General features: G+C 34.5%; 1 protein-coding gene and 1 pseudogene across 4 annotated transcripts in view; both read left to right on the forward strand.

Annotated features, from left to right (window-relative positions):
* LIN54 (lin-54 DREAM MuvB core complex component) overlaps positions 1-25,216 on the forward strand; it is a 50,570-nt gene that overhangs the window by 4,358 nt on the left and 20,996 nt on the right. For 2 of the 4 annotated variants that reach the window (XM_011356347.2, XM_011356348.2), the window contains exons 2-4: positions 7,895-8,610; positions 12,498-12,621; positions 17,754-17,896. In XM_011356347.2, the coding sequence (XP_011354649.1) occupies positions 7,927-8,610; positions 12,498-12,621; positions 17,754-17,896 (951 nt within the window). In that variant the 5' untranslated portion in view covers positions 7,895-7,926. The remainder of the gene's footprint in view (positions 1-7,894; positions 8,611-12,497; positions 12,622-17,753; positions 17,897-25,216) is intronic. The other 2 variants (XM_011356350.2, XM_011356351.2) reach the window with 1 other exon arrangement.
* On the forward strand, positions 241-358 carry LOC111737342 (annotated as a pseudogene).

The following is a 25,216-nucleotide window of genomic DNA, read 5'->3' on the forward strand; positions in this document are numbered from 1 at the left end:
AATCCTGTAGCTTTTATGTAGGATCTGTTATAGGTTAGAAATGTAGGTAAAAATACCATAGTAGGCTACAGTTTTTGGAGATTTGGAAATTCTTGGTCGCAGTGGGAAGGAGACATTGGAAGGTATAATGTATGTGATATATGACAGATTAATAGTTCTGTGGAGAGACATGCAAGATGACAAGACCTTAAACCCTGCTCTTTGATAGAATATTGAGTACCATTTAAAAAGAGAAATCAAGTCTACGCCATGCCACCCTGAACAAGCCTGATCCTGTCTGATCTCGGAAGCTAAGCAGGGTTGGGCCTGGTTAGTACTTGGATGGGAGACCACCTAGGAAGACCAGGTGCTGTAGGCATAAAAAATTTAAAAACATAAATAAGGGATTGTAAGCTGACTAGGTCCTTGCAATCTGTGAGGTCAACCAAGGATTGCCTCACCTAAAAAAAAAAAAAATGAATGAATAAATGAATGAATGAAAAGAGAAATCAGAAGACGCTAATTTAAATGAAGAGGAAAATAATTTTCATTTGAATTACAGTATGCCACATAATTATCTTCACAGTAACCCTGCAAGTAAATTGAGGCTTAGAGAGATTATTGTTTAGGTTTACACATTAAACAATTAGAAGAGCCAAGATTTGGTAATGGGTATTTCTGATCTGAATTTCCCACCATGTTAGTCTTAAGCATGAATAATGTATAGTCCCCCTTTAAAAGGGAAAAAGTATTGTAGATCCCCAGTATTAGTCTAAATAATTCTATTTTATTAAAATGTTTAATTTTTAGATGTGTATACAGTCCTTATGTTTATTGTTTTTATGCAAGTATAAAACAAAAGTAAATTTATGAATGAACTATAAACAAAATTGTAAAACCAGTAAAACAGTTAAATTTAGGGTGATAGGTGATGATTTTTTGCTGACAAGAAATTTTTCTTTGTGTAGTGAATATACTATTGTCTGCCTTGGCAGGGCATGCAGTTTTCTATGTACTGTACGTATCCTATGATAACTCAATTTCTATATCACTTTTTTGTATTCGAATGCTCCAAAGGTTTCTTTCCTAAATCACAGATTAGGGGGTTTGGCTTTCATTTGGCATAAATATGTCATTTTCCTTATAAGATCCTTCTGTGCCTTTTTCTTAAGCTTACCCTAATTCTAGTGTCATTGATTGTAGACACGAGGTGGTTATCCAGATGATCCACAATATGCTTTTAAAAAATATGTTATCAAAATCAAAAAATTTTCAAGTCTTTGTCAGGACTCATGGCTTACAGTCTACTGCTCCCAATTTAGTTTGAGAAATGTAGGCCTGTATCTAGTTTTTGAGTTGCTGATGTTTGATTTTAGAAATCAAAGCTAAAATCCAAATGGTATAGTGAACCAGTTAGTGCTGGTGTTAATCTCTAGGTACAAAAGTATAGTTCTTAAACACTCAGATATTTCTGTCTAAACATCTGCAAATTTTTCATCTGTAATATGATGACAGGTCATATTATTACGTTCAAGAATTAAAATAGTTGTTCACCCAAGTTGTCCTCCAGCTGTAACTAAGAACAGTGGTTCAGTACTGGTAATAGTCTATAAGAAACTCTTTAAAAAATGTAAAAGCATAGAGTATTTGTTATTTCTATCTTGTTATTTTTTCATGTTATATTTAATTCATTTATTTTAATTGTCTCTATCCTAAATTGGATCCTCCAATTACCTCTGTCTTGAACTAATTACTGTAATAGCCTTCTAATTGATCTCCCTGCCTCCAGCCCAGTACAATACTGATATGAAGTTAATCTTTCCAAAGCACAGCTGTGATCACGCCATTCTTTATTGATTTCTAAGTTCTGTTAAGGCAAGGTCTTCGGTAAATTTTCCATAATGCCTCCACAAAGTTGGGAAGCAATAAGTATTTGCTAATTAAATGATTGATAAAAATCATAAGCTAGTTAAAAGGTAAGAGAAACATAGATTTTAAGATGGAATGTAACTGGAGAGTATATTGGTTAAAAGCTAATCTGAGTATTTAAAAACTTATCTGAAAAGGAGTTTCTCAGTTTACTAGTGTGCCTTATGACAATGTTTATTATTTTATTTGAAGTGGTGCGATGTCTCAAAGCATTATACAAACCTATCCTAGTGAAATGGACAACCCAAAGTTATCTTTCAGAGCCCAGTGTAAATAATGCTAGTTTTAGATGACACCTCTTCTCCATGATTAATTTATTCATTCCTCAGGTTTGTATTGAGAGGTTATTCACTAGCTCTGTTCTAGGCACTGGGGATAGAAGATACAGTGGTGGTGAAGACAGACAAGTCCCTTTCCTCATGGAATGTGCATTGTAAAGAAGTGGGGGAGGGAGAATCAGACTATAAACAAAGGTACATTCTAATTTTGATAGATGCTATGATGGAAATACCAGGATAATGAGATAAAAATACCTAGGGCAGTAGAGATAAGAGTGGGGGAGTGCTATTTTAGATAGATCTTATAAATGTAATATAGTTCTTTAAGTCTCATTTGTCTTAAGTCGTTGAACTCCGTTTGACTGTGACAGGGGAAACCTCAACATATTAACGTTCAGGATCGTACTTTGCCTGTAGAACTTTGTTTTGTGAGCAAAAAATATTGGAGGAATGGGGATTGCCTTGTATGTTCTGTATTTTTTTCCTACCACACCTTGTAGAGCTGAGGTAAACAGAAGCTCCTCAGTCCTATTGGCTTGTGAAGATACTCTCTTTTCTTGGAGTGGTCCTCCACACAGTGATGATGAGGTTGCATGTGCTTGTACATATCTTCCATTCCTAAGGGATAAAATTAGAGTGATGATTCATGTAACTAGACGGCCATACCCTTTCCTGCCATGCCCACAAGCTCCTTTTCAGAGTTTCTCTTAGCATGGGCCACCCTGCCTATGACTCTGATTGAAACAGATATGGATGTCTAATCATAAAGCAGTTATCATTGTCTGCTCAGTAGCTTATGAGATGTGCTGATTCCAGAACTCTGCACAGCCCCCATACTACATAGAAACTGGCCAAACCAATCAGATCTCTTCTTATTAGAAGTTTGAACTTTATTCCTAGTTCAAAGGGAGACTCCTAGTCCTGTAACTACTAGTCTCTTTTAATAGGACAAATAAAAAGACATGTTCTTCCTAATGATAGAGCTTCAAAATATATGAAGTAAAAATGCACAGTAGAGGAGAAATAGACAAATACATGATCATATTTGGGGATTTTAACAGCCTTTCTCAGTAATTGATAGAAGAGGAAAGAAGACTATAAAAGACCTGAACAACACCATCAACCAACTTGACCTAACTGACATTTATAGAACACTACCCTGGCAACTGCAGAACTCACTGCGGACTGGGTTAGGGGATAGGAAAAGACTGGCATCTGGTAGCGAATGTTCTTTTCAGGTGCACATGCAGTGTTCACCAAGATAGAGTGTGTACTGAGCCTTAAATAAGTCTCTTATTTCAAGATGGAGATATTAGAGTATTACATCCTCTGATAATAATGAGAGTAAGTTAGAAATCAGTAATAAAATAGAAAATCTCCAGATATTTGAAAATTAAATAGCACACTTCTTTATTTTCCCTGTGTCAAAGATGAAATCATAAGAGATATTAGAAAACACTTCAAGCGAATGATAAAGAAATTGAAATTAGTAGAAAGTTAAAGCAGCATTGGGGTAAAAATGTAATGATAAAGTGCTTATTTTAGTAAAGAAAGGTTTAAAATCAGTGATCTAAACCAGTTTGACAAACTTTGACAAAGGAGTCAGATGCCAAATATTTTAGGCTTTGCAAGTCATGTAAGTTTTTTTATATATGTATATATGTATATATGTATATCCTCTTGACTATTTCAAAATGTAAAAACCATTCTTAGTTGGAGAATAATACATAAACAGACCATGGGCCTGATTTGGTCTATGGGCTATAGTTTGCTATATGCTTCCATCTTAAGCATCTAGAAAAAGAACAAATTAAACCTAAAGTAAGTAGAAGGAAGATGATAAAGATAACAGTCAATTAAATAAAAAATGGGCAACTGGGACTATCAATGAAGCCAAAATGGTTCTTCGAAAAGATTGATAAAATTGGTTAATCTCCAGCTGGACTGATCAAGAAAAAAAGGAGAAAAGACAGAAATTACCAAAATGAGGAATGAAGAGTTGACATTTCTACAGGCATTAAAATAGAAGAATATCAGGTATAACTTTATGCTAATAAATTCAGCAACTTAGAGAAAATAGACAAATTCTTTGAAAGACACAGACTATCAGTTATCAAAGATCACTCAAGAAGAAAGAAAGAACCTGAATAACCTTACATCTATTAAAGAAATTAAATTTATAGTTAAAAACCTTTTCACAAGGAAGTTTTATATCTAGGTGGCTTCACTAGTGAGCTCTAGCACACATTTCAGGAAGAAATGGTAACAATTCTGTGCAGACTTTTTCTGAAAATTGAAGAGGAGGGAACATGCCCAAACTCATTTTATTAGGATAGCATTATCTCCAGACAGCTACTACCGGGGATGTGGGGGATCGGGGGAGAGTCCCACAGACCAATATCTTGTGAGTGTAGACAAAAATGCTTAACAGAATAGTAGCAAATAGAAGTTGGCAACATCCTCAGTTGGGATACAAAACCACTGCCTGCAGAACATTAACCTAGGCCTCTCCATGTCTGCTCTGTGGGTCTTGGGGGGTCTGGGGGAACTGATAGTACACATGGTGCTCATGTTCCTTGCTGTACTATGAACAAGTCCTGTGTCTCTGACCTAGGACTACTGTGTGGTCTGGCAGTATCTATGAAATAGTAATAGGCTACTTTGTTATCTTGCTTGGAGGGTCAAAAATCTCAGACACTTTGCAGTTCTTAAGATGAACTGCTTATTAAGAATGGAGTGTTGACAGACCTGGCTTTCTGAAAGAAAGAATGAGGGCCTTGCAGACTGGGTTAGGGGATAGGAAAAGACTGGCATCTGGTAGCGAATGCTCTTGTCCAAGTGGTGGGCAAGGGAGGCGGAGGCAGGGGGAGTAAGAGTCCTATAGTGTTCTACCCCTTCATGAATATTTAGGGACTGAGCTGAGAGGTAGCCCAAATGGTGCTTTGGCTGTTGTACATTCAACCCCATGGCCCCAGGTGAAAGGCACTGTGGCTATAGCTGCTTAGTTAAAGAATCCCCAAAGGTGAGAAAATGGTGTCAAAAAATAGGATACAGAGCTTTGGGTGAATTGAAAGCATTAGAAGTTTAGTTGAGCTGCAAGTGTGGGTGCTTGAAACTGAAAGTAAATGCACTGTCAGGCCACTGTCTCCCTTCATGGCCTGACTGCTCCTCCCTATACCTTGGCTTCCGGTGCTTTAAGGAGAATGGTGAATAGAGATTGGGCTGAGGTCTCCCAGTCTTTAAGGGGAATCAAAGGCCATACCCACATGTCTAAATATACTGGAGGAACTTCAGGGAGAGAAGAGAGTCAACCTTTTATGGTTTTGTTGGATACTGGCACCCAAGTCATCTTACCTGTTCTATGGGAGATGGAATATTCAGATGTAACTGATGGGGCAAAGATTGCAGTAGAGAAGCTAATAGTGACACTGTGGGTGGGGCCCTTTGTTGTTATATACTGTCGTGGCTTCCATTGCTAAGGTATAATTGCTGCGGATGTTTTTACATACCTGTACTGTAATTCTAAATACCCATAGGAGCCAAAGGAGATTCTGCTGATCAGGAAGAGCCACATGTAGAGAAGGGCTAGTTCTTTGGGGTCCCAAAACTCTAGTGATTCCTTTGAGCTGCAAGTTATTGTGACTGATGATTCTGCAGTGTATAAAGAACGCATGCAACTCAATAAGAAGACGAAAATAAAAACTCAACAACAGTATTTTTAAGAATGGCAAAAGATTTTAACAGGCACTTTTCAAAAGAAAATATACAAATAGATAATATACATATGAAAAGATGATTAACATCATTAATCATCTGGGAATTGCAAATTAAAACCACAAGAAGATATCACTTCATAACCACTAGAATGGCTAAAATTGAAACCAAAAATACCAATTGCTGGTGAGGATATAGAGCACCTGGAACTGTCCTACATTGCTGATGGATGTATAAAATCATGCAGCCAAGTTGGGAAATAGTTTCACTGTTTCATGTAAAGTTGAAAATAAATTTACCTTATGACCCACCAAGTCCAATTCTAGGTATTCAAAAGAAACGAAGATATGCATCCATAAAAAACTTGAACTTGAACGTTCCTAGCAGTATTATTCATAAGAGTCCCAAACTGGAGACAATCCAAATGTCCATCAAGAGGTGAATGGATAAACCAATCATGGTAGATTTATACAATGGACTATTACTCAATAATAAAAAGGAACAGAAGTCCTAATAAGTATAAGAATAAAGATAAATCAGGAGAAAAGCTCATATGACTTCTTTATGTCATGAGTACATAATATGAGATTTCATTTATGTGAAGTTATAGAATGGGCAAAAGGGCAAAACTAATTTATAGTAATAGAACAGATCAGTGGTTCTGTAGGGTGGAATTGACTGTAAAGGGGTAGACTTTTTTTTTGTCCATTTTAAAATGCCAGTGGTAAAAAATGTCAGTATAATTTTGTGATTAAAATTATGAACTTTGGTATCATGAAACATATCCTGAGTTTGAATCTTGGCTCTTCCATTTACTAGCTGTAGGACCTTGGGCAAATTATTTAACCTAAGTTTCTTCATCTGTAAAATGGGGGTGATAATGATATCATCTCAGAGTGGTTGTGAGGGTACATTAAATTATGCCATCAATGGTAGATAGTAAGTGCTCAATAATGGTGATAAGTTTTGGCAGTATTAGTATTTGTTAATCTTAATAATTATAATTTATTACCAATGTGTTACTGTTGATCTTGAAATGGTTATTGTATTTTTATATTTTTAAAAAGGGAAGCAAAAAATTATTGATTAAGTTACTATGGGTCTTCGATAGTCTATGGGCAAATAACATTGCTGTTTAGTCATAAACAAGATGAACTTACTTTAATAAGTGAAGATAATGATATTGACTCTTGGAAATTCTGTATAACTTTTGGCTAAAAGCATCACAGTTCCAATTTGTTCATAATCTGCTTTATTATTATCTTCTTTTTCTTCTTTATGAGGATTGGGTGTATACCTTTTAAGTGGTTCCCTTTTTGACATTTTAAATGGCTGAGGAGGATTTGAGAATTTTCTTTCCAGATTAAAGTTTCTTTGGTATGAAGCTAATTGATCAGATTTGGGCCAAATAAGCTATTTGATCTGCAGTTGCTGAGATGGATTACTTTAGAAACTCCTTTAACATTAATTTGAGTATTTAATGGATTTTTATGAATGGTTTAATACCATCATTTTAGGACCTAGCTCACTGGAGTGTTGAAATACTTTCCAATATCTTTACGTTTTAAAATCTTTATTTCTGTGTGTGATCGGCAATTAGGAAAGAAATATAACTTGGAAAGAATAAGATAATCAGACATTTCAAAGATTAAAATGTTTTATGAGTGGACATTGGAAGGGAATTTCCTGTAATTATGTGACTTGGTATTAACCTGAATGGAGTATGCTTTTGGATTGAGGCATGGAAAATAATATTTGCTTATAGTTTTGTGTTCCATATGACTTATATTTCAGATTCTCAAAGGCTGAGGATATGATAAAATGGTTTAACCCAAATCTGCATCAGGAATATCCTTCATTCAATAATACAGCAATAAAAAATGTCATTTAAAATTTTGTCATTTAGTTATTTGCATTTTTCTTAAATAATTTTTTCTTCTTCTAAATCTATTTTTGAAACCTAGTAATTTTTTATTTTTCAAATTTTATTGCAGCGCCTGATCAACTTTCTAGCAGGAGAACGATCATGGAGGTGGTGCCAGCTGAGGTGAATAGTTTGCTTCCAGAGGAGATAATGGACACTGGTATAACTTTAGTGGATGATGATAGTATTGAGGCTGTTATTGTTTCATCCCCAATTCCCATGGAGACAGAACTGGAAGAAATTGTCAACATAAATTCTACTGGTGACTCTACAGCCACGCCCATTTCCACGGAACCAATCACAGTGTACAGTAACCACACTAACCAAGTTGCAGTGAACACCACAATTACTAAAGCAGATTCTAATACCACAGTGAAACCAGCTTTTCCAAGTGGCCTTCAAAAACTTGGTGCTCAGACTCCTGTGACAATATCAGCCAATCAGATTATTTTAAACAAAGTATCACAGACATCTGATCTTAAACTTGGCAATCAGACCCTTAAACCAGATGGACAGAAGTTAATTTTAACAACTTTGAGCAAGTCTGGTTCACCAATTGTTTTAGCACTACCCCATAGCCAACTACCCCAGGCTCAGAAAGTCACAACTCAGGCCCAGTCAGGAGATGCTAAGTTACCACCGCAGCAAATTAAAGTAGTTACCATTGGAGGGAGGCCAGAGGTGAAACCTGTCATTGGTGTCTCAGCATTGACCCCAGGAAATCAACTGATTAATACTACAACTCAGCCCTCTGTGTTACAGACCCAACAGTTAAAAACAGTACAGGTAAAAAAAAAAAAGGGGGCTTATGAATTAAAATGCATGTTAAAAATTAAATCGATTCGTAGTTGCGGTTGTAAGGCAATTAAATGCCTAGTTGTTACTGAATTCTTTTGAATGTTGCTTTTAGTAATTGTGTGGGATTTTTTTGTTTTTGTTTTGTTTTGTTCTTTGGGTTTTTTTTTTTTTTTTTTTTTTTGGTAAAATTGGATATGTCTAATGCTTTGAAAATTTTTTCTAGAGAACTTAGAGCAAACTTACTTTTGGTTAAATTCCAAATGAGTGTATTTATAGCTTTTTACTCATTTTTAAATGCATTTTATTCTTAGTAGTAGTTTAATTACAAGGATGTTCTACTGGTATAAAGATGCCAGAGTTGCTGCTGATCTGTCAAAAAAATCATTCAGACATGATGACAGATGGCCAAAGTCTAGGAAAACTTGCTGCTCTGAGAAATCCTCGGAGCCATAAATAGTACATGCTAGCCAGTTTGTGCCTTTCTTTGGATTTTACTGTCCATTGTCATCATTCATGGTTGCATCATAGAAAAGGCAGTGCCAAGTGCTGGAAGGTAACACATAGGCTTTAGAATTGGATCACCTGGATTTGAGTCACCTTCCCTGCCACCCTACCACCTGTGGAACTTTGGATAGGTTAACTATCATCTCTGAGGTTTTTACCTTAGATGGAAGATGGCTCTTTGATCATGGTGAAATACATAGTAACACATAGTACTTGATATAATTCTCAAAACTTTGAAGAGCCCTCAAAGTGATACCTGTTATTAATACGAATAGGACCTTAACATAGAAGGTTAACAGAACATGTATGAAATGGTTCCCGGTTTTTCATGCCCAAATAGGCCTTTTTTGGTCACCACTACTCTTAAAAATACAGTGATCCACTTAAGACCAGGGAACACAGATGCATTTCCTGTTTGAGAGTCACATTTTAAATAAAGAAGGCATGCACTAGAGAGCTAAAGCAGGTGTATAAGAAGTAGGAAGGTTTGGGGAACTATCTACTCTCAGCTGGTATTAGAAATAATGTTTTGGTGATTATGTTGGCAAAATAGAAGCTTATTTTCATTTAAGTTTTATTTAAGAACTTTGTAAGATTTCTCAAATCTTGTAATTTGCCCATGTCTCTTCTGCCACTATTAAACATTCAGTGTTCTTTTCTTTCTTGTTCATTATCATCTCACTTATCTCTCTGCTTTCCTTTTACTTCTTTTGAATGAGATGTGCTATCACTATCAAGCATCTTTTCTTCAGCTTGTATTTTTAATCAGGTTTGAAACTTGTTTTTATTAGTTTACCAGAGTTTATCTGGCTTTGGGGATATAGATCAAAACCATGTCACAAGAAACTGATAATGTACATCAAAATGTCATTTTCTTCATTTACAAGCAATGTATACATACTGTTTCAATCACCGGTTTATATGTATCCACTAATTTTATACTATAATCCCATAAATACTGAAAATAAAAACAAAGACTGGGATCTAATTCTTATAACTTCTTTTATTGTTGTTACTTTTATTAACCCTGATTCTATTTATTAAAAAAGAATTTATATACTAAAAAAAAAACAACAAAAAAAAGAAACCCCATTTAGAATATAGTTTTACTTGTCCATTATTTTTTAGGCCCCAAATCCTTCTAACTCAAAAGTAACCTACAAAGCTTGAAGCACAGAAAAAACAATGAGCTACACATCTTGTTTCCTTCTTAGGCACCAGAATATTTGGTTTATTTTTACATGATGTATATGATTCTCTGGTTTTTTTCCTAGACAGTCCTCAGCATTGTCTTAAGTTTAATCAGAGTATTGAAACTGTTAGGGTATGGACAGCAGGTAAGGGTGGAAGAAGGAGACCCATCTTGAAAAATGAAGGAAAGAGGTGACAGTTCAGGCCAGAGGCAATAACAAAGAGGTATAGTTACACTTAATTACAGATATATAAACCCTTTCCTATGTTTCTTGTGCATAGTTTTTAAGAGTAATAAATAACTAGCAGTCTGGAACAACATAACTCCTTACTAGTTCCTAAATCTATACAACACAGTGCCAAAAATTACTTGCATGTATTATTTGATCACATATTTGCCCATCCTATTTGTAAATTTCCTTTTTTGATTTATTTTTGTCTTAATCTGCTGATTACATAAATTTTTTTATAAATGATGTTTTATGCTTTATTTTACTTAATGAAGTAATTTTGTTCTAGGGTAGTCTAGAATTCATAATGCAAAAATCAGAGTTTCTTAACAGAATTGGAAATCATTATTTTCAGCAAAGTTTTACTAAAGAAATATAACCACAAGGGCAAGTTGAGATTGTTCATTTGAATAATGAATGCGCTTTTGGTTTTATTGTTCACATTTTTTTCCTGACTGGTAAGTATTCATATAGTCATGTGATTGTGAAAATCAGTTAAAAATGGGGAATACTGTAAGTCCCTAACCTTTATTTTATAGCTAAGATTATTTGAAACTTGGATTTTAAGAACATCGATACTTCTACCTCTTGAGATTATTAATATTAAGTCAATAGATGATATATTCTAACTTCCTTTAGAGTTTTAGGCCTGTAAACACAGTTGGGAAATGTATTCCCTTTATATCTCTCTAATTGCATCAGTACTTTAAATATAATTATGGATTTATTTGGCTGTATCAGAGTTTTGCAAGTTGGGTATTTTTAATACAATAATGGATCTCCTTGCTCTTTAAAAAAGTGATTTGTATTTCATTTAATTTTGTTTTGTCAGTAATGTGTTCTGAGTGTAAGAAAGTAATATAAGTTTAAGAATATGTGTAATTTACTTTAATTTGTAGTTTGAGCCCAAAGCTAATATTCATCTAAGTTTGTGATCTATCACAGCTTCTGTTATATTTCTGTCATTCAAGTTGGTTGTGTTTATTCATTTTGAGTTATTATTTCCGATAATAATACTTTCAGGGCCTTAATTTTTATATCTGCCAAAGTATAAAAATTAATATTTAATGTCCTTTTTGCTCTAAAAGTCAGATTTTTATCATACCTAAATTTCTGCTTCTGACTTTAAGAAGTTGTGTCTTTGCATACATTGATAATTTCAATATAAAAACATTGGTAACTCTACCTTCCTTAACTTGTGGAGAATTTTAGTTCAAGTCAACAGATGAGAAATGAGTAAAATATAGACTTTCCTTTCAAGGAATTTATAGTCTAGTAAACAGTATTTAGTAAATCATATTTTAGTAAATAAAATTTTACTAAATATTATTTTAGTAAATAATATTTCAATAAATAATATTTGCCTTTAGAAAAATCCTTTGTTTTGCCAAATTTGTCTCTTTGTATTCTAGGGCATTAACTTGTTCAGTTTTGCATTTATCTAGCCCTGATATATACATATAAAGTTGAACATCTAATCATAAGCCTATCTTTACTTTGCTTCCGAGGGTCAATGTTATTATATTTACAGGTGGCTTCTTCATTTGTACTATTCTTAACTTACTCTACTCCATCTTTTTATTAAATAATTTGTTGTTTTAAAAAATGTTACTGTGCCATAGTGTTTTATTATTAAATGTTTATTAAATAAACTTTATTATTAAACATTCAGCATTATTTTAAAATATTAATTTGGTTTTCATCATATGCATATATCCCAGAGATACAATGAAATGCAAAGGTGCTGCTGTATATTGGCTTAAGGATGTGATCATATTAACATTTTAATGAATGGCTGCATTTTAAATGTGTTTAACGTTAATACTTAGATATATTTTGTTAAATAAGCTGGTTTCACATGTATTTCTGCATATCAGTCTTTTGTCTAATTTTGATTGAATAGGTGTTTTATAGAAATAAATGGTCTTCATAGTTATTTATATATTTCAGATTGCTAAGAAGCCCCGAACACCAACCTCTGGTCCAGTAATCACGAAGCTGATCTTTGCAAAACCAATTAATAGTAAAGCAGTTACAGGACAGACAACTCAAGTATCACCACCAGTCATTACAGGTTATTTTTCTTTATAGTTTATTAAGCTATATATTTACCTTCCTTTTAGGTTTAAAAAAGGTGGTTCTGCCATTTTGAAATGTTTTGGTGGCACAGGTATAGCTTATTATAAACCAAAATAGTTAAAAAATGTTACACTTATTAAATGTGTGCTTCAAACAAAATGCCTTATCTCAAAATCAGTCCATTATTTCAGTCACCTTAGTTTTTCATAAAATTTTACCATGAAAATAGCAGTCTTAAGCTCTGATAATACTAGCTAACATTTATAAGTGTTTACTCTGTGCCCGCATTATTCTTAGCTCTTTACATATAGTGACTTATATAATCCTCCTGCATTCCTGCAAGGTAGGTACTAATAACTGCCCTATTTGCCATTGTGGAAATGGAGGCACTCATGTAGGAGTGGCTGAGCTGGGGTTTGAACCCAGGCTGTTTGTCTCTAGAGCACATGTGCTAAATCTAATGGGTTTAAATTAATACACATGGGAGTATAGTATTTTTATGGTTTCTGTTTGAATTTTTGGTTTCAGTATTTTAATATGCTCTTTGTGCAGTTTTCTATGGCTAGAAAGTTGTCGCAGTGATAGTAATTAAGTGATAACAGAATTTTCGCTATGTTACTTTTATCAGCAAATTCCGTAGTGTGACTCAATTCTCTTTTATTGTATACATTAAAATTTGTCATTATCAAATCTTGATGTTAGTATTTTATTCTCTTTATTCTGGTTTATCTGTCTTTGTATCCCCATTCTAGCAATTCTTTGACTTTGAAATCTCTGATCCATTAACCCTTCCTTTTCTCATTAATAATCACCCCCTTCCTGTCTTTAAAGTCTTCCCTACTCAACAGTATCACTTCACATTAAACACGATTATCTTTTCCTTGTCTCTTTCTGTAATGACTTGGTTAAGTCCCACTCTAGAAGTACAGCTCCATACTTCTAGACAGCCATGGTGACTGGTCTTTAATTCATAGTTAAACTGACATTACTCTTTTCAGCAATTCAAAACTCATTTCTAATTTCCATTGTGCTAAAGGGCTATAGAAGCACCTCTGGATGGTAGACTTTGACCAGACTTTCAAATGTTGATTACTCATTCCTATGTGTATTCTTGATGAGTATATTTCAGATGTTACCTAACCATGGGTGGGTGAGGGAATGTATGTTAAAAAGTACTACTGCTGTCTGTGATACATTTACAAATAACAGTAAGCAACTCTGAAGTCAATGGCAGTGACTTAACCATTTTCCTGAGGTGTTGAATAGTACTTAGAGAGGCTTCTCATATTAGCAAATAAGAGAAGGGATGAAAAGATTGTGATTTAAGGGCAGTGTTGGGTAAGTGAATGTTTTCTTTCGTCTTCAGTAGAGATTTGTGATGGTTATAGGAGGCTATCTTGAGGGCTGTCAGAGACGAAGATGGCCCCAGAGAAAAGATTGGAAAAGGGTTTGGAAAAGGAGCTGGCTCAGGAAGTGAGTTTCAGTTGGCTGAAAGTGAGCAAAGCTTGGATGTATTGTTGAAAAAGGGGCCGCCAGTCGCCGGGGAGGTTTTGGGTAGGTGGAGGCGGGTTAACCAAGAGGAATGTCTCAGTGCAATGTTCTTCACTGTTTTTGAGTTTGAGAGAGTCCTTGAAATTTTTTAGTTATGTGGGGAAATTGTATGCCTAACAGTTGTGGTATTTACAGAAGTGTCTGAATGAATTTTTGGTTAATGTCAAGATTTTACCTCTTATATATGACTATAATAGATGTCATTGCTGGGTCTTTGGGTCATTTTTAATGTGTTGCACACAGATCATAGCTTCACCTTTTAATTACGGTGAAATGCATAGAGATAGACTTCTATTCACTAGAATTGTTGGCATTAAGTTCAATTTTGAGGGATAATTTAGCGTTTTAAATTCACGTAAACTAAATTTTAAACCACCAAAGTAGCTCTCCTGTTGAATTGTCTTATCACAAGGAGGTTCCATCTTTTTTATATTGTAGCTAATGATCTTTCAAAGTACATTGTTTTTTAAAGACTTTTGGGCTTCTCATTGAAAACTGATGTCTTTTTCTGTCTCTCAGTCAAGATATACTTATTAATATAAGTGATTCTTCTAAAATAGAAATCTGATCTTGTCACATCCTTGCTTAAAATTTTCTTGGCTGTATCTGTTTTCTGGGCTTCAATCCATTAGGATTAAGTTTAATGCCAGTGCTTTCTTAGCATTAAAGGTATTTATGATCTAATACATACCTTTTTCATTTTCACCTTCTGTCATCTCCAGACCTACTGATTTAACTTATTTTAAGAGATTACCAAATAGACCATGTTCTCTCAGGACTCAGGATATTGGCACTGTTTCTTTTACCTCAAATATCTTTGCTGTTCCTCATGACTAACTCATCTTTTCTCTTTGGATTACCTTCACTTCTCTTGGAAGCTTTTGACCCCCTAGTATAGTCAGGTATTCTTCTTCTGATCATCTCCTATGTATTTCTGTAAAACTTAATTATACTTACCAAATACTTAACTTTAATTAGACTTTTATTAAATTTCACATTGGCTTTAAAATTTCTGTTAGTCATGCTGTATTGTAATACATGGCTTTCTTTTCTGCCTCCTTTCCTGCCTCCCTAAACTCATGATTTTTCTAAATGGTGTTTTTTTGTTTTTTTGTTTGCCATCTAGTTTTTTAAAGTTAATTAATTTTTTTAAGTTGTAGAAAATATACATAACATAAAGTTGACCATTTTAATAATTTCATTTTATCTTTTATTAAAAATTATTGGGGTGACACTGATTAACAAAATCAAATAAGTTTTAAGTGTATCATTCAGTAAGTCGTATATATATTGCATTGTGTGTTTACCACCCAGACCGTTTTAATCATTTTTAAGTGGATTATTATTCAGTAGCATTACTTATATTCACATTGTTGTACAACCATCACCACTGTCCATCTCCAAAACATTTTTCATCTTGCAAAACTGAATCTATGTACCTGTTACACAGTAATGCCTCATTCTTCTTACTCCCGAGCCCTAGCAGAGACTTTCTGTCTCTATCACTTTGACTACTCTACATACCTTATATAAGTGGAATCATACAGTATTTGTCCTTTTATGACTGGCTTATTCATTTCCTCATGGTTCATCTGTGTCCAAGTGTAAGAATTCCTTTTTAAGGATTAACAATATTCCATTGTATATATATAGTACATTGATGGTAGTTCTTTTATCTTTATCTCTCCAATACCTGGCACAGTTTCTGACATACAGATGTGGTTCAGTGAATGTATTATTGAATGAATATGTCATGCAAGCAGTGTAGTAGGAAGGAACTGTTGAGAGACTGGGTTTTAGTCATGGCTCTTTCATTGATTTTTCTCTGTGATCTTGGGTAAATACATTATCTGTTCATCTTATTTCTGTAAAATGTTGATATCAACCACTTCACAAGACTTTTGAGATGGTTAAATGAGATACAGAGGTCCTTGTTATGAGAGCTCCCAAGCTACAAGGTTGCTACAGTAGAGAAAACTTCGTCAGTGTGAAAATATTCACCAATAAATTAGTCTCTTATAGAATTAGTCCTCTCTCAGATATGCTAACTCCCTGCCCCAGCCTGTCCCATCTGTGGCTTTCTGGGGTTTGTCTCTTTTGATTCAGGTGGAGGACACCTGACAGTAGAGTATAAATGCCTTATAAATTGATTTCAAGGTGAAATTGTATAACTTGCATTCTTGCTTAAATTTGTCTGTGGAGCTAAGGATAGGAATTTGGAGATTATATAATCTGATGCTATCTGGATAAAAACAAGCAGGTCCCACAGTAGATTTGATTATCCAACATCTGCTTAAAACACCTTCAGTGACTAGAAAGTCAGTTATGTTGAAACAGTCATTTCAATTGGAAATTTTTGTTAGAAGTTCTTTCTTAATGTTGAAATGAACATTTTCTGTTTCTGTGCATTAGTGCTATGCAACTGATGTGATACAGATTGGTTCTAATCCTTCAACTTGATAGCCTGAATCAGTCAGGATAATCTTGGCCTTCTTTCCATAATGAACACGATCTCCAAATCTCAGAAATTAGAAAAAATCCCCCAAATTTATTTTATTATTGATACTTCATGATTATCTACATGTCCACTGTGGATTAGAAAGAAGGCTTTTATCATCAGTCTCTCAAGGACCCAGGCTGACAGGAGCCACCATCTCAGATGTGACAGAGAAGAAGAGCTTTGGGAGGCCTTGCATAGGCAGTAAATGTTCTGGCCCAAAAATGACACACACACATCACTTCTACTCATAAGTCATTGTCCAGAACTAGTCATGTGGCCCTAACCTAACCACAGGGAGGGCAAAGGGGTGGGAAGTACAGTTCTAGTGCCCGGAATGGAAAAGAACCAGAATACTGGATGAATGGACAAACGACTGTCACACAGTCTTTTAAGAATTTGGAGTGTCATATCCTTGTGTTCCTCTCTTGCCTAGAATAAAAATTCCAATATTTTAACTCATTATAATATGATATCCAATTCTCTAAACCATCCAGACACACTACAGTTTTTTTGTGTTGTTCCTGAAGGGTATTATCCAGAAGAGAATACAGTATTTCTGTATTCCTCTTGAGATCTGGCCAGGAATGCATTTCTTTTTCCTCTTGGCAGTCTAAATTCAGACAATATTAAGCCAGACAGTATTCAAGTTAGTTCAGTAACTCTATGTTTTTATAGATGTGGATTTAATTGTATCCTGTGGTTTAAGTTCAAAGAGTAAGACAGCTGCAGTATAGTAGAGAACAGAGATTGAAATTTTAATACTTTGATTCAAGTCTTGACTTTCAGGACCTGTGTTACACAGGATATGTTGCTTATTTTCTGGAAGATACAACAAGCTTGACTAGAACCGTGAGCAGAAGTGTTTTCATGAACTTTATGTAAAGTGGTATTAAGATACTAAGTGTTACTAAGAAACATTGTTTTTTTGTTTGTTTAGGTTTCTCATAGTTCAAGCTAGGGACTCAAGTGTTTTAAGTTCATATGTGGTCCTTACAGTCCTTGTGGGTGTAGATCACATACATTTTTATATTATTATTTTTAAAAAGCCAAACTGACATGCTGCCTCTCATTTGCAGGTAGGGTTCTTTCACAGTCTACTCCTGGGACTCCATCAAAGACTATAACAATATCTGAAAGTGGTGTTATTGGATCAACTTTAAATTCTACAACACAGACACCAAATAAAATAGCCATCTCACCTTTGAAATCGCCAAATAAGGTAAAAAAAAAAAAATTAACCACAAATGCAAAATATTGTGGTTAATGCCTTTATTTTCTTACTAGTTACTTCAGATATTTCAGTTTTAATATATTCCCAAGCAACTAATAGACATTTGGTAGATACTGGATTAATTTAGTAATCAAGGATATATGACATTAAAAAACTCAGCTAAACTCACAGTAACGTAGTAACCATTTTGAATGCTAAGATGATTTGCATGGCCCATATGAATGTGGGTACAACAAAAATCTTTTGAATGAGTTACATTATGTAATTGTTTAGTCCTTCAGTTAATATTTGTACAAAATTACTGTCTTTGGGTAAGTCACACATATAATGACTATAAATATAAAATGTTAAATGTAACTTTTTTTGTCTTCTGCTTAAGCTGTCTTGGGTATGGAGATATGAGTTTTTGGGTAACAGTTCCCAGAGTACTAGAAATTGCCATCAAATGCTGATAATCATATTATCAGAGTTTTTAAGCTTAAGTACAATTCATTCAAAGCATTTGAAAACTTTTCATAATTTGTTTCCATTTTAAGGTGGCAAAGTACCTATCATTTTACTATTAGGTCAAATAAGTAGTCTTAACTCATCTAAAACATATGGATATCATTATATCAGCATAACGTTTTGAAAAAGGTATGTTTTAAAGGACATATTCAGGTAGAAAGCCAAACATCAGTATTCTGTAAGGTTCTGCCCTTGTGATTCTGCCCTTTGTACCCATCTTTTTCCTTAATTTGTTACTGTTCATAAATAGAACAAACATTAAACATTTGTCTTATATTTTTAAAAAGTCTAGCTGCTGGTTTCTATTTTAATGAGACTTGAATATAATGTATGAATATGATGTCTCTTTTTTTTCTTTTCAAATTATATTTTAATTCCTCAACTAGACAAAGTGCTATTCCAAAATAATTTTACAATAAGTGAACCTCCTCCAAAGAAAAAAAGAATTGCAGCAGGTGTGTGCATGTTTCAGAATAAAGCAAGGTATGAGGTTTCAGATGAAATAGAAAAGTCATGCAAGTTACAGAATGAAAACAGTAATAATAGCTAATAGTTATTGAAAGATTAATATGTGCCAGGCACCTTACCAAATGATTTACAAAAATTAAACCTTTCCAATATCTCCTGCCATCTTGACCAGAACTCTAATATGATGTCTTATAAAGTTTGTTGAAATAGTATTCTACCTACATAATAATATATATAATTCTTTACTTAAATGGAATGCAACGTATATGAGTGCTTACTGTGTGCGTTATGCATAGTGATAGGCACTGGGGATAAAAGTATGAATAAGTTTTTAATTTCAAGTGGTTTCAATAGGAAATTTAGACTTAAACATTAAAAATTGCCCTACAGAATCATAGTAGTCACATTTGGATTTATGAGCTCTGCTGTGTGTGTCAGGTAAGCTTTATACAGAGGAGGCTATTCTTGAAAGGTCTTGACTTTAAAGGTGGTTTGGGTCTTAGCTTTGGGTGAGCCGAGCAAAAATCTAAAAGTGTGACCCTTTCAGGGAGGTACATTGCTTTGAGTGCTAAGGGTGCTAAAATCCAAGGGTGCTAAGGTTAATGGAAAGTCTCATTACCTTCAGGGGAGTTTTGGATGTTGTTGTTCTTAAAGGCTTTATGTTGCTTTCTGTTGCTGCCAGGACAGTGGTTCTCAGCCTTGTCTGCACGTGGGAATCACATCGGGAGCTTTAATGCCAATGCCTGCTTTTATCCTCAGAGACTGTTTTAATTGGCCTGGCGTTTGGCCTGTATCAGGATTTTTTAAAGCTCTTTAAGTGATTCTGATGGGTGGCCTAGATTGGAAACCACTCCTCTAGGATAATGAGAGGTTTGTATTTTTAAAAAGATGACTCTCGTGGCGTTATAAAAGGTAGTTTGGAGGAAAGTAAGCCTGGATTCTGGGATAAACCAGTTATGTTAGCAGCTCTTAACCTTGGCTGCAGTTTTGAAGCACCTGGAGACCTCTTGAAAAAATTAATGGCTGGACCCTACTTGACCCTATTTAAATCAGAGTTTCTAGATTGGGACTCAGGTATGAGATTTTAAAATTCTAAAGTGTAGCCCAGTATAGAGAATCACTAACTTGCATGTATTATAGTACTTTATGAGCTAGACTAGTATCTTAGGGGCTAGGGAGGAAGAGAGATGTTGAAAGAGGTTTAAGGCATAATGACTGGACGTCAGGATCTTAGGGAGGGGAGAATCTATGATGACTCCTAGATTCCTGGTTTGAATAACAGTAGATGGTGGCACTGTAGACTAATATGACTGGCATATGGGCTGACAAATAGGAACTAGCTTTATTTTTCTCTCATCCTTGACTTTGGCCATGCCATGTTGGCTTTTCCTCCCTACCTCTTGCCAGAGGTCATTTTTAACTAGCCTTATTTTGGTGATTAAATTTACAGTTCTGAAAGGTCAGAGCAACAGTTTACATTCAGGTGAAAGCTTCTCCTCTCACTTCAGACCTTAGTTGGCTCAGGGATCATGTAGTGGAGAAGAGGAGTGTGATCTGTTTTTTAGTTTTCTACCTCTTCCCTTTCTGCTTTTGGCTTCTGATCGGAGGGAAGATTAGAAGAGAAAAGACAAAGTTTTATATGACTAGGACGATTATAATCCATCTACTGGTGCCCTCTTGTGGCAGGTGTCCACGTGTGTTGTGCATTTAGAAAGGTTTTGGGAAGTACACGTGGGTATGTCCACATTGCCCATTCCATGTCTAGGTATGGTGCACACTCCAGCTACCTTTGGCAATCTCCTCCTAGCCTTGCCTCCTGTAGTCCACCCTACAGCCTGTTACAGTTGAATGCTCTTATTCCAGAAGACATATCTTTTGGCCTAGCAAGATGCTTTAGCCCTTTTGCAACATCTATTTGGCTCATGGGAAACCTGTAGAACTCAGTAGTAGAAATGCAGCTTGCCTAACTGCTGTCCTCTGTTGTGTTTGCACTGCCATTTTGACAGCTCCATTCAACCTCTTGCTTTCACAATTCTCCAGGCTGGAACCAATCTCTGTGTTCAGATATGCCCTTAACTCTTGGGGATATGTATTGCATTTTCCCAAGAACTCTCTTACTGCATTCATTTCTGACAGCTAGACCAAAATGGGCTTAATAGTTTCTTTATCTCAGTACATTGCCAGCCAAAGATTTGGATCAGTTTTCTCTTACAGTTATCACTAAGTCTATCCCAGAGATTTTCTTGGAGAACTCTTGTCTAGTTCTCACTGAAATATAACCCTAGCATTCTCTGTTTATGAATTCACTTCTATTTCCAATCTGTTTTGTTTTATTTTTAATAGACAGGAGATAGATGATAGGGATGCTGTCTTTTAGTAAGTCTGGCATGAATGTCTTGTACTTTTTAGAATGTGGGGAGTTTTTAATGTGCCCAGATGTGTGTTGTGTTGTGTTGTTGTTATTTTCTTTTTTTAAATATATATTTATTATTATTATAAATAGGACAGTTTTCTTTACACATATTTCTTTGGGGGAGAGGACACCTACTCCATTAGACTTGTTTTTTTGTTTGTTTGTTTTACACCTATCATGCCATGAATTCATAGGGAATGGGTTCTGGCAGCTCAGGCTCCTTTGTTCTGATTCTCTGGGTGGAGCAGGCTGACATTTCAGTTGAACCCAGGTACCTGTCTCTGGCTTCCTTCTTTTCTTGATCATTTTCTTTCACATGTTTCAGGAAGCTATCTTGGCTCTTAGAGAGCTTATGCTCAAGATCTCGGCTCTTAGAGAGCTTTTGTTTAATACGTACGTTAACTCTCTTGACAAGAATCTTACCTTTAACTTCTTTGTTTACAACAATGCCAACTGCATGCTGAGTAACATTGTAGACCTTTCCAGTTTTGCCATGGTAACATTTGTGGGGCACTCCTTTCGAAAAGTGCCCATTCCCTTGCTGTCTATAATATCACCTTTGTTGTAGACTCGTGTGTATGTGGCCAAAGGAACAACCCCATGATTTCTAAAAGGCCTAGGGAACATGTAGCAGGTGCCTTTCCTCTTTCCCTTTATGTTGGTCATTGTGGTGAATTACTGGAAGTTGGTGGTTCCAGCCGAAAGAAAAATATATACTTATCTTAATTTTAAAACTTCTTATATCTATACTGTCTTTTATTTTTGGAAAACTCTTGGCCATTATCTTTGCAAATATTTCTTCTGACTCATTTTTTCTCTTCTCATTCTAAAAGTCCAAAGATGTTACACTCATACATTTCCACAGCTCTATTCTGTTTTCCTCCCCCACTTTTTTTTTTTCTGTGTGTTGTGTTTCAGTTTGGATAATTTCTGTTGACATATCTTCAAGTACATTGATTGTTTTCTTTAGTTGTGTGGAGTTTACTAATGGGCCCACTGAAAGACTTCTTCATCTCTGATAATTGTATTTATTTTATTTCTAACATTTCCATTTGACTCTTTTCTTATAGTTTCTACCTCCCTGCTGCAGTTACCTGTTAATTGCATGTTTTTCTTTCTCACAAGGTCTGTTAACACAATCGTAGTTAAAGTCTTTACCTGATGGTCGCAACATCTAGATCATCTCTAAGTTTGCTTCTCATTAGTGGAATGGCCATCTGGATTTTTTAAAAATTTTTCATTTTTAAGTTTATACATTTAGGGTTGAGAAGCTATATTCTAATAAAGGTAGGTGAAATAGATAAAACATGGGACAGAAAGATGGCTACTCTGATTGGAATCAGTAATGCTTTAGAGGGAGTAGGGAGCATATAAATATAGGGTTAGATTATGATAATTTTCAAAACAAAGCAAATTTAGGCTTAATTTTATCATTAAATGGAGATTTATGGAATGTTTCTGAGGCAACAAGAGATATAATAAAAATATGAAAGTGAAGTTTACAAAAAAATTAGGTAATGTCTGTATGGTGGATTCAAAGCAGGCAAAGATGAATCATAAAGCTGATTTTGAATTTGTTTTGCATATATATTTCAGTGACGATAGCAGAAAGTTGAGAGAACACTTTTGGGACAGAAGTTTCAGAAGGTGATAACTTTTGCTTTTGCTATGAAGCTCTTACGTGTTTGGGTTGGGGGTGGTGTGGTCATGGTGGTTATTAGTACAATTTGAAGTGAAGGGAGTCTGTTTTCTTGATAAACTTTGATATAGATGGTTGTAAGATTAATGAGTTAGAGTTGAGGTGAGTTCAGGCAATTGATTCTGTTGCCTGAATTGTTATTTTTTATATAGTTCTTCATACCAGTGTCCATTTTCAGGATAAAGGAGCAGGAGGAATAAATGACAGAATTTATTGTTTCCTGTGTTGTTATATTGGTTTTGTTTTATGCTTTTATAATTATACTGATTGGATATCTGTGGGATGCTATTGCCATATTATTAAAAACTTCTAGAGAAATTAAAAATATGTTTAAAAGTTAGTGTAATTAATCCCATGTACCCTTTGTCAAACTTTAGGATTATCTATTTTCCTTATTTTCATCTATAACCCTCCTCCCATTTTGAATTTTTTTTAAAAGTAAATCATGTCATTTCATCTGTAGATATTTATTTTCACAAAAGAGAGGGACACTTTTTTTTAAACTTACCCATTTCCTTTAATGCCATTAAATACCTACTTAATTCACATTTCTCCAGTCATCTTTTTTTTATACTGTTTGAATTTGAGATTTAGATAAGTTTGTGAATTATTTATACTTCTCTGAATTTCTTCATCTTCCTTTTTTTCTCTTGCCTTTTTTTTGAGGGGGGGGGAGTTGTTTATAACCTGTTTTTCATTCTCTGGATTTTGTTAGTTGCACCCCTGTGGCACTATTTAGTTTAAGCAGTTCTGGAATGGAACCTAGAGGCTCCTGTATCTTTAGACCTTACCATGTATTTTGCAGATGTTTTCTCCCAGTCTATGGCTTGTCTTAACAGTGTCTTTTGAGAGCAGAAATTTTTAATTTTCATAAAGTTTGACTTACCAAATTTTTTTCATGGACTGTGCTTTTGGTATTGTATGTAAAAAAATCATCAACCAACTCAAGGGAACCTAAATTTTCCCCTGTGTTAGCTTCTAGGAGTTTTATAGTTTTGATTTATAGTTTTAGGTCCATGATCCATATGTGAAAAGGTGTTAAGGTCCATGTTGAGATTCACTGTTTTTGCTTGTGTGGATGTCCTATTGTTTTGGTTCCATTTGTTGAAAAAACTATACTTCATTGAATTGCCTTTTGCTCTTCTGTCAAAAATCAGTTGACCATATTTATGTGGGTCTGTTTCTGTGCTCTCCTGTTTAATAAGCCATTTTTAGTCTTTGCCAGTTTAACTGATTAAAAGATCTCACATAGATTTATATTTCAAAAAATTATTCATGTCTTTGTGTCTTCTGGACTCTTCTGTGAACTCTGATGCCCATTAGTTGGTTTTGTCTTTTTTTCCTTGTGAGCTATAAAAATGCCACAGCATATTAAGATAATTAATCCTTTGTTATTAAAATGGGTACAAACATTTTCCTGAGTTAGCTTTGTCTTTTTTTCTTGCAGAAATTTCACACATTAAATTAGCCAAAATATTGTAGCATCTTCATGTATGAATTTTGAGTTTTTAAGCTATGCTTAGACAAATTTTTCTTATTCCAGTGTTTTAAACTATATATTCATTTTTTAAAAATCGTTATTTGTTTTTATATTATATATTTTACATGTAAGTTTTATTACAAGTTAAGTACAAGAACAGATAGATTTATTCTTATTTTTAAACTTTATGAAATGGTTAAACTAATACTAGCTTCTATATCATTTTTATCCTGACTGATTTTTATAACCCATTTTAGAAGGTGGAAATCTATTTCTTTTATTGTGGTAAAATACAGACAATATAAAATTTGCTGTCTTAACCATTTTTAAGTGTGCAGTTCAGTGATATGAAGTGCTTTCGCATTGTTGTGCTGTCATCTTCATCATTCATCTCCAGAGCTCTTTTCAACTTGGAAAACCGAAACTACATACCCATTATTACATAACACCTCCCCATTCTTTGCTTCTTCCAGTCTTGGCAATCACCATTCTACTTTCTGTCTCTGATATTGGCTACTCTAAGTACCTCATACAAGTGGAATCATATAGTATTTATCCTCTTGTGATTAGCTTATTTCACATAGCATGATGTCTTCAGGGTCACCAGTGGTGTAGCATATGTCAGAATTTCCTTCTTCTTTTAAGGCTGAATAAGTGTATGTCTTCATCTGTCTATGGACACTTAGGTTGCTTTCACACTTTTAGCTTGGAATTATAATGCTGTGAACATAGATGTACAAA

Source organism: Pteropus vampyrus, unplaced genomic scaffold (genome assembly GCF_000151845.1).
Source record: "Pteropus vampyrus isolate Shadow unplaced genomic scaffold, Pvam_2.0 Scaffold25, whole genome shotgun sequence".
Classification (NCBI taxonomy): domain Eukaryota; kingdom Metazoa; phylum Chordata; class Mammalia; order Chiroptera; family Pteropodidae; genus Pteropus; species Pteropus vampyrus.